The following is a 12048-nucleotide window of genomic DNA, read 5'->3' on the forward strand; positions in this document are numbered from 1 at the left end:
ACAGCGAATTTGCCTAAAGAGTTAAACAAAGCAATTCATGCATTCTTATCACAGAATTGTTGTTTGATAACGAACACACCTAGCCGCACACGTGGCAACACACAGGTGATAGGTGTGCCAATGAACGTGAATCATCGAGTTTGGCCACGCAGCTGCAGGAATCGATAAACATGTACAGTGTGTGTTGAAGCGCAGCATAGGTTGTGACGGCCAACGATTATGTCTCAACGTACGACCAATTACTGGTTCGTTCTGACCTGACAACTGACATCGTAGAAGCCATAACGAAAAGAGATGCCACAAATTATCAGGTAGGCAGTAATGATGAGCTTGCAGAGGAGCTAAACACTAAGACTACCCCCGAAGCGGTAGCAGCACTTGACGCGCTGCAGATATATAATTCGTCTCTCAATTACCTGGCGCCGTAGCATGCCATGAACCTCGACAGCATCAGGTGGACAGTGGTTGTGCATTCAGTACGTGATACCACTGTACAAAAAAAAAATTGTACACTTTTTTTTCCTGTTGCAGTTTAGGTCTGACGACAGTTTCTATCAGTATGCTAATATGCTTTAAAGGGAATAAGTAAGGTGCGTGACGCATATAATGAAGCTATCGTCAGACCTAAACTGCAACAGGAAAAAAAATTGTACACTTTTTTTTCCTGTTGCAGTTTAGGTCTGACGATAGTTTCTATCAGTATGCTAATATGCTTTAAAGGGAATAAGTAAGGTGCGTGACGCATATAATGAAGTGACCTGTATAACGAACAATTATCGCGGTGCTACGCGCTTCCTCATACAGGCGTCTGACTGTACATGCAAAGCAAAAGAAAAGTACGTCAAAAATGATTACTGCTTTTTTCGGCAGTGCTGATCTCTTCATTCCAAAATGCTTAGACAAAAAGAAAAATTCTAACCTGGAATTTTCTCTTCTGTCTGGGAGCTTGTGCTGATGAGTGACAGAAGCGCGCACTGAGTACCTGCAAAAAAATTGCATACTTAGTAATGTACAAGGACAACCACTCAAATAGAGGAAGTACCTATGGCACTAGTGATAATGGATGTCTGTGTTTTTTGGCTGCAGGATAACTTCCAGCCACAAACCACACCCGTACACATGGTCATGACGCAGCCCTCAGGAGTGCTGTTGCTGGTTGCTTGCTGTCACTGGTGTTGTGCCTTCTGAAAGTGGAAAACAAGTACTAGAGAAAACTCCTACAGCTTCACTGAATAACAAAAGCACTAGTAAAAGCCAATTGCTAGTCTTATACCCCTGCTACACTGGGGTCCAAATGTCATTTGAACCAAATGTCATTTGACTCAAATGGGTTGCTTCAAATGCCATTCAGAATCCGCCGTGCTACACTACAATTTCGAAAGGCATTGGAAAGCTTTCACAACTGTTCGCTGTGCTGTAGTGGCGCTGTTGTTGCCGCGTTCCGTTTTCGTACACTAATACAACAATCAAACTTAGGAGCAGTCCGAGGCAGTAAAATGATATCAAATTAGAAGAGACACCAGTTTTGACTCTAAATATGGCTGTCTTGCGTTGTTTTTGTTTGTGTTTTTTGCAACTGACCCACTGGTTTTGAGGGTATGAAAATTAAATATGTCGATTTCGTATTTTAAGTAAATAAACAGTGAACAAAGTTTCACAAACAACAATATTTTGTTTGTTTTACGTACGGAAGTATTATATTTTTTATTGCCGATCGAAGACGCTGCGTTCGAGAGTGCTGGAAATGGCATTTGAAATCTCAAATGTCTCTCTCGGTGCTCATTTGGCTCAAATGTCATTTGAGCCAAATGACATTTAAAAACCTAGTGTAGCAGCACAACTTGGCAATTTGAGCCAAATGACATTTGGTTCAAATGACATTTAGACCCCAGTGTAGCAGGGGTATTATACAGAGCAGAAAATGGCCCACAGAATATTTAGTCCACCAGACACGCCTTCTGAGGCCAGATAAAAAGTTAAGGGATTAGACCAGATTATGGGGTTTAGTGCGCTGAGGGTACACACCCGTGCTACACGGCATCTTGACCACCTGGGGATCTATACAGGCGCTGAAAACTCTACAGAGGGGTGTTTTCATTTTTAGCCTCCATCTGAAATGTAACTGCCACGGCCGTGATCGAACCCATGTCCTGGGGCTCAGCAGCACAACGCCTTAGTCACAGAGCCACTGTGGTGGGTAGGTTAAGGGAGTAGCTTCCCTGTTGTGCAAAGCAACTCATTGTGGACTAGACTGGTTTGCAGAAGCTGCCAGAAACTATCGCTTTCTGAGTGAAGACACATTTTGCTGTTTTTGGTTTCTCGCAGGCATAAACTCTTTCTTTACCTCGGCACCTTTACTACGATGAGGCAACAAACACATTAAACTTACTTTTATTAAAAATCTCCGGTGCAGGAGTAACAAACATGCTGATTTCAATCTACATGTGTCCCCTAAAACACACGTCGATGAAATCTGAATGTTTACCATTTTTTTCACTATTAATTCCTGTTTCAAGGGCCTCCCAATCTGGCTACCGCACGAGGTGCAATACATCATAAACAGTTAATGAAAGCGCACGATTTGCAGCACAAAGAGGCACTATACTCACACTGCAGGATTCCCTCGTATTAGCAATAACAGGGATAACACTCATCCCCTGCCTTGCAGCTCGTGGCAGGCATCTAATAATCACCAAATAAACCACGTACAATGCAAATATGGGGCTATGGCTCGGAGGTGCATCATGCTTTTCCGTTCTATTAATCTGTGTGAGGACACCACTTCTGGATGTCCCTTCCTGACCGGTCAGCAATGGAAAGAAACCTGCTTTCCACAGTGAATACGCACAGTAGCAAGGAGAGCCCCGAGTTCTTAAAATCGAAGAAGCTTGAAAGACCACCTTGACTGCAGTAGCCAACCCCTTCCACCGGAAAAAATAATGTCAGTAAAGCGGACCTTGCGTCATTCATTACATTGTTTTCTTTAAAAAAGTTTCCATAACACTGCGTCGGATTTATGTTCAAATATTCGAAGTCGTCTTCCCCCAGCCACAAACATCCAAGACCGCTTCTAATCCAGTTCGTAAAACAGGAGGGAGCACAGAGGAAAGGATACTCCATGAGACAGAGCTAGCAAAGTATGAAACGGTGTCGGCTGAAGCCTGTTCACACGAATCCCTGCGCAATATACAAAACCTTATTGCGGGGGTGCCTTAGTCCACATGCAGCAACAAGAGATTGCTCCACCTGTCCCGACGCTGAGCTAAAATTACCCAATCACCCAACAATTCCTTCTTTTTCCTACGCGCAGTTTTAACTTTGACCTTTAGCTTCCAAAGTAAGAACGCTGTTTGGTACAAAACGTGAAATGCATCATCAAATGTTCCTGAGCAACAGATGTAGTAGAAATTAGTTCACGCTGAAGCTCTGACCAGTGTCTGCGCCTGGAAGGCCACATAAATTAGACATAGGTGGTGCTGGCTAACGCCCAAAACCAAACAAGAATCCACGAAAAAAATCCATCAGCTGCAAAAGGTGAACGCAGGGAAATTTGTGGGAAATTTTTGAAACACCTGCGCGGAAAAAGTGCTAGAAACGGAATTTTCTAACCTTTAAATGGGGATTTTTCTCCCCAGTACAGAACATAACTGCATCCTAATCTATCTTTTGATGTGTCGCACCGGCTCACTTTCTTTTAACACTGCACTGACAGAAATAACTCTACTGCGGCTTAGCGTTGTTGAGCTCTCTACTTTGCCACCCTTTTTTGAGAACAAAAATTTCACGGGCACTTCAGTCGGCTTACATTATTTGAAAGCGCAAAGCAGAGATTATTGGACTTCACCACTGCTGCATCCGGTTCGTTTTTTTCCTCCCTTTCTTATTTTTGTGTATTGACGCGAGGTAAATAATTGCGGCAAGCCGACTGGCCACAACTCATGCGGCAGCTTCTCCACAGTGAGAGCTCTCCTCTTCTGACTATGCCTGCTCTACGCCTGTTCTATGCACATGCAGTCACATTGACCTGTCACGGGGATGCATCTGGATGATTCTTGTTCCATTCTGGCATGGTGCCAGGTTAGCTCTGTGGTTAGCGCACTTGGCTGCCACGCTGGCAATGTGGCTTCGAATCCCACATAAACGAAAATGTGCATTTATTTCCTTTTCACAGCAGTGGCAATTTTGGTACCATTCGTTTTGGGTGACAACTACGTACACTTTTGCATTTGATGAGACACGTCCCACTGTATATGGAAGACTTGAGCCTGTCCCCTCTGCTTGAACTCGCTAGCAGGGCTACTCTTTGCTCAGTGAGTTGGGTCACAGCCGTCTCTGGCAGGTGTGAGCAGTGAAGAATAGACCCTTTGCAAAAAGGCGGTCAACACTGAGAATTCAGCGGTGGTAACACTGGTGGTGAACGCGACGACGCCATTAGAAAGGAAGCAGGTCGTAGCAACGCCGTTGCCGTTGCACGTTTTCACCCACGGATTCACGAGTCTGTTGCCCCACGACGCGTATGCAATTACGTGGACGGTGGACGGTAGCTACTCCATAGAAACTGTGCGCGCAGCCTTTTCGCTTCCTTTCTAATGGCGGCGCAGCGGGTGCACAGTGTTGCCACAGTGGCTTGCTGCTTTTCCGCCAACGATTTGGCAATTTTGCAAACGGTCTATTGGCGGTGAGATCTTTGAGTGGCGCCCCCTGGCTCTGACGTCGGCTTAGGGATTCGCGCTGCTGTCGTCTGCTACACTCCGCTTGTGAGGGCCAACAGTGCCTGGGCTAGAAATCACCCGCTTCGTTGCTGTAGTGCGTTAAAAAGCGTATTTCTAGCGACTCAGTTATTTTGCCAGCTTCTGATGCATCTGAATAATTTGAAGCTGTATCCCCCACAAGTTTGGAACATACGAAGAGCTAGAGAACCATTTTTTTCAGAGTATCGGTGAGAAAATCGTGTGTAACTCGTCCTTTCTTGCTTATTCGCGATGATCAGCGATCAGAGCTTCTCGATAAGTATTCAAAATGCGTAGGCTTCCCTGCAGTATTTTTGAGATGCTCCTATGAAGACTCAACTGTCTAATACTACGTACCAAGCAGCGGCCTCTACACGCTCATCGCACAGCAGGAAATAAAGCGACTTTCTTCTGTTTCTTTCGTTGTTGTGTTGTATCGGATTAACGTTTCTTGCTTTTTTTTCTTCTCAACGCATTAATTTTTCTGCGCCATCACCACTTCTTATTAGGAGGTTTGGGAGCCTCACAAAGGTCGTGGGGATATTTCCTTCATTTTGCATGACATACATTCCCTTCTTCACAAATTGGCTTTCATTACGGCTGCGTGCAAGAAGGTGCATATCCTCAGCGTGCTTTGTTTATTCACATGCAAATACAATGAGAAGGTTTGTCCTACGCCACCGCGATCGCGCCCTAAACAACGTGGTCCACAGTACTCGAGGGCGGCTTTTGTGCTCTGAATTTATATCGTAATTATGTCGTTATCATAACGAACTGTCTCGCAACTCGAACAATGATGACATGGTTACGGTGTTGAAGGCATGATATACTCGCTAACTAACGTAATAAATAGTATACCCGCATATATTACAAGACTCGAAACCGAAGAACTCCAAGTAGCTCTTTATTGCTTTTCAACCCTTCCATGCGCGAAGAAGAAATCCCATTCTACTCTGGATGGCGTTCTATGATTTGAAGGAAATTACTTTTACTCTCTTGTCCTGCACTGAGGACCCGGCCCACTAACCAGATCGATTTAATTGTTAAACAAAGTTTTCCCCTCCTCCTCCTCTTGAGTGCAGTTTTCCTATAACGCATATCCGAATATCGGGAAAATATGGCTGTGCAAAATGTTCCGAAATATCCCTCCAGGTCTTAACAAACATATATGTGTTACTATAAATTTAACGAAGACGTGACTCGTTTTGCTCAATAAATTTCCATACTGGTTAGATGCCTGGTATAGAATCAGCACGCGCGTATATACACACTGGGTTATTTGGAACTGAACCTACAGTTTTTGCAGTCTATAGTGCATGTCGGCAAACTTTCATGCCTTGACAATGTAAAGTGATGTGACAATTAAAACGCGTTCCAGCGTTCGAAAAGGTTGCAAAAACTGTTTTACCTTACATATGATTACCGGTAATCGTGATGCCTTCTGCCAAAGCCGACAGGCCTGAAGGCCTAGAATTTGTTTTGGTCTTCCATTTTCGCTGTTGTCGGTTATTAGCAGCTGACTGTTCCTTTTGTTCGAATGCTTACATGAGAAGCTGACGCCTAGCGCCGACTGTTCGCGCTCCGCACAGGACCGGCTTCGCAGCAAGGAATGGGGTGGCGCCGGCAATGTTTCTCCCGTAGCGGTATCCAAAACTATACTTTGACACCATGAGCTAGTCTATGCGATTTTAAGCCTATTATTATGATAAAAAGTTACGCACACGGCAATTCTGGTGCGGACAAGCACCAGACATTGACCGAGCGCAAAGAAACAGCAGGGACAGCGATCCTGAGTGAAGGAGACGACAAATGCGAGAATCCCTAAGCTGACGTCACGGAAGCGCGCTTCGCAGCACCGCCTGTGTTCGCGCTCACCGCCAATAGTGCCGCAATAAAGAGCTGGCTTATTACATTGCTTCCCAGTTAAAGGAAAATAAGAGACCCCATTGGATCAAGGAACACTCTTTTCAGTGAATGCCTACGCACAACGGCGCGTAAGTTTCTCAAAGCTGAAAAATACTTCGCATTTAAAGGCAGCCACCGTGGATGGGCTTTGCCTATAATTTTTGTTAATAATTGCCATTTCCTGAGTTCATAGATGTGGCCGACATGCAAGTACTTACACTGTTGTGATTTGCCAGTGACGACGAGGTGCCCAGCCAGTAAGTGAAGATGCAGCGTTAATAAACAGATTGTCCTGTAGTGGAAGTTCTCACTCTCAATTCTTCTCTTGTCATCCAAAGCAGCTGCACATCCAAATTAATATGGTAAGCAATATAAACAGTTGACAGACACGTACAAACGTTTGTGTGGCAACCCAGATGTGGGTGCCACCTCTTACCAGAGACGTCACAGATTTATAGCACTTCGCACGTAGTGTCTTTGATCGGCAATAAAAAGTATAACTTCCGTACGTAAAACCAGAGACGTCACAGATTTATAGCACTCTCGCACGCAGCGTCTTCGATCAGCCATAAAAAGTATAACTTCCGTACGTAAAACAAAATATTTTAGTTTGTGTAACTTTGTTCACTGTTCATTTACTTAAAATATGAAATCAACATGTTTAATTTTCATACTCTTAAAACCAGTGGGTCAGTCGCAAAAAAATAAAATGAAACTACGCAAGACAGCCACTACATTGCAGTGAAAACTGGTGTCTCTTTTAATTTGATATCATTTTACTGCCTTAGAATGCTCCTAAATTTGATTGTTGTAGTGTTGTACGAAAACAGAACGGAGCGACAACAGCGCCACTACAGCACGACGAGCAATTGTGAAATCTTTCAAATGCCATCTAAATTCTAGCACCGCACGGCGGATTATGAATGGCATACGAAACACCCCATTTGAGTCAATGACATTTGGTGCAAATGACATTCGGACCCTACTAGTTTGGCGGGTTATAACATGTTTCGCGTCGCTGCATGTGTTCACCCTTTAAAAGGGTGCGACGAACAACTGTCACGACGCACGCCAACTTCCAGCCTTGCTCCCCCCCGCTTCATTTAAATGAGCCGGATCATTCTTTACTTTCGATTCCACAACCATCTCGCTACTTTGCCGCGTACTATCTTGCACTGATAAGGTCTATAGTACTATTCCGGCGTGGCTTTTTCGAATCGGTTGACCGCGCTGACCACTGCACGAACGCTCAGTGAACAGTGTCGGTAGCGAACGTCAATAAATTGCAGCCGGTTTTGTGGCAACAAGCGCGCTAACTCACTTGAACACTCCTCGGACGTGAGAGTTCGGATGGAACAGGAGTCGGCGCTCTCCAAACAGGGCTCGTAGGGGGCTGCTGACAGGCACCCGACCCAAAACAACTGCGAGCGTCAGGTAGAAGGCGAAGCACAGACCGCAGAGCACAAGACACGCTAACCGAAGACGGAGGCGTCCTTCTCAAAGGCAGCGGTGGGGCTACCCACGATATCCCGAGCTCTTCACCAGCCACACACGCATTTCAATGCAGTTTGGTGCGCACACAACGTTCGTCAGCACGAAAAGGACACGCGCAGACGCAGTAGAACGGTGCAATACGGCAGCGGGAATTCCTCATTTAACAAAAGGCAGAGTTCAGGATTTGTGAACCAGCGGAGGATTGTATTATTAGGCGTTGGATTTTCCCTCTAGGACCTGCGGCGCTGCAAGCGGGTAGCTTACTTCCATTAGACGGCAATTTACCTGGGCGTTATAGCGACGTCTAAGAAAATTGGAATTCGCACGCAGTTTTTGATTCCGAGAACACAAATAATCCTCCCTGTTCTGTGAGAACACAACATTGCGAAGCTCGTCTACCTGCAGTCTGTGAAAGGCCCAAGTTGTGGACGGAAGCTCAACGCATGCTGGGCTTCCAAACAGTTCACCAAAAGTTGACACCGTTGCCAGGGGTGCCGAGGTACAATCATCCAAGAGCATGTCCAACGCAGTAGCACCACTTTCGGGAGGATCCAACAAAAGCGAGTCACCGAGTTCCTGGCGTTGCTTACGGTGCTTCTTGAAAGGCCCGTTGATGTCATGTCAGCTGGCCTCTTGCGTTGCTTTTTTTTCTTTCGAGAGATAGCTTGGGCAGTCTGGAAAAATAGTAGGCACTGCATCTTTGGAGAGGGACGCTTTCCGGGGTGCTCGACACAAAACATTGCCGTTGTAGACCGCTTCCCAGGATTTGCTTATCAAATGAGGCTCGAAGTGCCGTTCGCAGAGGTGGTCGGTAGACTGTAGGATGCGATCCTTGCGCGGAATGGCATTCCTCCACACCTGAAGGCGTTCTTCTTTTCTCGGCGCAGAAAACTGCGAAAGTTTTTCGGTACAGGACTTGTACCCTGTCTTGCAGCGTTCCCCATCGCTTTTACATGGCTCACAGGGTCAACCACTTTCAATGATCGCGGATAGTTCACAAAAAACAGAGACGGCCTCGTGGCGGAGCGAACTGATGTGGCCCCTAGCAGCTTTCCTATAATATAATAAAATAATAATAATATAAATAATTACCTCTAATAATTAAAATACAAAATAATGACAAAATAAAAAGGAAATACTTTTAGTTTGGCGGCATGCAGCGTCCGTCGTGTCCGACACGTCTGGGGACACAATATACGCTTGCTGCGCCGCACGGCGGGGTTTACAATCCGCAACCCCGCAAGGCGACCATCGTGAGGCTCTCCACACCAAGTTCTGTATTGCCTGAAATCGCAAATGGGTCGTGGTACTGCTGTGCATCGCGCTATTCTGTGCATTGTATTCATGCTGACCATCAGGCGCGCTTTGTCAGCGTAGCTCCGTGCCAGCGCGGAGGCGAACGTTGTGGCGGTCAAGACGTGCTGAGGATCTCGTGAGCTTCGGCGGAAACGTCCGCCCAGCAGCTTCCCAAAAGGTCTGTCTGCTTTCGACCGTTGTGTCTGGCGTGTCTGTCCCCGACCGTTGTTCATGTACCGCGGAGTCGGGCGAGTTTACTTGAACCGTGCTCATAAACCCAGACCAGTTGTTTTGACGACCGCTGTCGCGAAATACCTCTCAGCGCGTCCCGATGTTACCGGCGGATAGAACTTCCACCGTTAGGCTACAATGCAGACGGAACCGTGCTTGCGCGCCTACCAGCTGAACCGCGCGATCTCGTAGCTCCCCTAAAATCATTGGTGCCCCTTGCGGTTTTGACGATTTCGGGAGGCGTTTGGCTGTGGTGCGAAGCAGCCGGGCTGCAGTCTGTTCAGACGCTCTTACCCGACATCTCCATTGAAGTGTACCCAGCAGCTACAAGCATAGAGCGAGCGCATCTTATACCTGCGCGACAAGATTGTTTGAAAGGACATTTCAGCCCAATGACCTCCGAAAGTTCAAATGCCATTCGAACTAGGAGTTTCGCCGATCTACAGGACAATTCTCAAAGGCAGTTCCCGCCGCTGCTGTCCTGTTTCGTTCTTGACAAAAATTTATTTTGAAGTTAAAATGAGCAAAAAAAAAAAGCAGTTATTAGCAATCAATCTGGTAACAATCTGCAAACATCCGCTGACAGCCAGTTTTTTTTCTTTTTTTTTCGCAGCGCCGGTGTTGTGAGTAAAAGTTACGTTGTGATAGTAGAGGGAGTGATAGAAAACAAGAACGATTGAGACATTATGAAGCTTGTGCACTTTAAACTGCTATGTTTACTCGTAAAGTACTTTTTGTAATTATGGCATTAGAACTGCCTCCGAGAGTACGACCATTAGTGTTTCAAAGCCCTTTGAGGACCTCAAAGGTCATTCGTGGTGCTTCTTCGACTGAAATGGCATTTTAATCAAAGGCCTTTGAAAAACGTCGCGTAGCAGCTCAAAGGTATCATTTGGGTCAAGTGACATTCGACTCAAAAGCGTCAAACTCTCGTGTAGCACGGACATCATTGCCCCCAGAATGTGCTACCCTTCACTGGGAGGACCAGTTGCGATTGGGGCACACTAACCAGCATAGGTTTATTAACCGGTCGCTGTTCGATTCTGGACTCCATCCGAGAAATGGCGGTGAACCTTCTCACGGCCCCATTGACCAGACAAAGCCAGAGAAGTTTTATCAAGGAACAACCTGTTTATTGGCACGGATCTTTACTTTTTGGCCTGGACACGTCTTCATCACTCGCGAATCAAAACAAGCTGTATGCACTTGCATGTGAGACATGCCTTTTAACCTAGCTCGCGAAGGCCTCATATGCTTTGTGAAATCCCCTTCCACCCCCCGCCCCTAGACTATTAATTCCCTACGAGGCCACATGCGCGCATTTCACGTCAATGTCCACGTATGGGAACTCTATGCCTCTATGAACCCTACGTGAACTCTAAGACAGGCGTCGTGATATGCGTGCCGTACTCGTGAAGCTCGGCAACAAATGCAGGTGTCGTGAAATTACCGTACTCGCTCACCAGCGCGCGGTCTGAACTCTCTCACCGTTTCCTGCCCTTGAATACTATTTTCTCCCCCCTGCACTTTGTAAATTCTCATCTGTTTAACTACACCTCCTGCATCCTCATCTCTTGCCTACTTTTCTTCCAGCACAACTCTGCCAGCACCTGGTCGACACGTACACTGAAGTTCTGTTGATAAAGGGAGACATCTGTAGATAAGGTTTCTTAGTTCATTACAGGTAAGAAATGCTGTAGTAGCGGTAGTGTTGCTGCATGCCTTATGTTAATGTCACAGCACTTTTGATGTTTTTGTTCTCACTTGTGGAAATCCGCCAATGAGACAGGCAGGCAAACCTCCGAAACCAAAATGGGAAGTGGGAAATTTCTTTAGGGGCTTACAACGAAGTTGTTCCAGAACAGTTTCACGTGTAAGTTCGTCTTCATTGCTCCAGAACTAGCCTTGCTGATGAGAGTCTCATGTGTTTGTCGTTGGTTTAATGGCAATGCTTGTGGTGCTTATGCTTGGGAGGAACTTGAAATAGGAATGCATGCATGACAGACTCAGAAGAGAACTGGGTGATACCTCCTGCAAACCAGTGTAGCATGAAAGGAATTGAAGAAGGCATGCATGGCCTATGACTCGTTTCGCATAGCAGCAAAGCTTATCTTTTTAACCATTTGTGTTCTTGAACCGCGTTGTATTAAAACTTCAACAAACAAGGGAAGAGCACACAAGGACAGAACGAAGCTCGAACTATCAACTTCCGTCCTGGTGTGCTCTTCCCCTGTTTGCTGAAGTTTTAATACAGCGCGGTTCAAGATGTATAACCAACTAGCCCCCGTTTTAGCCTTGCTTAACCATTTGGCTGTTTCAAGAAAGCTTTTTGTAGCAGGCTGAATTTTTCGCTTGTGGTTTTCGGTAGGAAAGTAAAACGAGCGATGAGCTT

General features: G+C 45.9%; 2 protein-coding genes across 5 annotated transcripts in view; one reads left to right on the plus strand and one right to left on the minus strand.

Annotated features, from left to right (window-relative positions):
- The window catches only part of LOC144158589 (uncharacterized), a 28735-nt gene extending 19631 nt beyond the window's left edge, over nucleotides 1-9104 (minus strand). Inside the window, exons 1-4 of one of the 2 annotated variants that reach the window (XR_013320132.1) lie at nucleotides 7957-8506; nucleotides 6854-6976; nucleotides 1043-1184; nucleotides 920-982 (exon numbers count right to left, since the gene is read on the minus strand). Coding sequence is in view for 1 of the 2 variants with exons in the window: in XM_077689590.1 (XP_077545716.1) it covers nucleotides 920-982; nucleotides 1043-1127 (148 nt within the window). In the remaining variant the exon portion in view is untranslated. Of the gene's footprint in view, nucleotides 1-919; nucleotides 983-1042; nucleotides 1185-6853; nucleotides 6977-7956 lie in introns of both variants that reach the window. The other variant, XM_077689590.1, reaches the window with a different exon arrangement.
- LOC144158584 (uncharacterized) overlaps nucleotides 1-12048 on the plus strand; it is a 56702-nt gene that overhangs the window by 23655 nt on the left and 20999 nt on the right. The window contains exons 1-2 of one of the 3 annotated variants that reach the window (XM_077689568.1): nucleotides 9319-9603; nucleotides 11250-11340. The gene's annotated coding sequence lies outside the window, so the exon portion shown is untranslated. Of the gene's footprint in view, nucleotides 1-9318; nucleotides 9604-11249; nucleotides 11341-12048 lie in introns of those variants that run through there. The other 2 variants (XM_077689569.1, XM_077689570.1) reach the window with 2 other exon arrangements.

This window comes from Haemaphysalis longicornis, unplaced genomic scaffold (genome assembly GCF_048455015.1).
Source record: "Haemaphysalis longicornis isolate Haplotype H1 unplaced genomic scaffold, Haemaphysalis longicornis Haplotype H1 scaffold_10, whole genome shotgun sequence".
NCBI lineage: Eukaryota > Metazoa > Arthropoda > Arachnida > Ixodida > Ixodidae > Haemaphysalis > Haemaphysalis longicornis.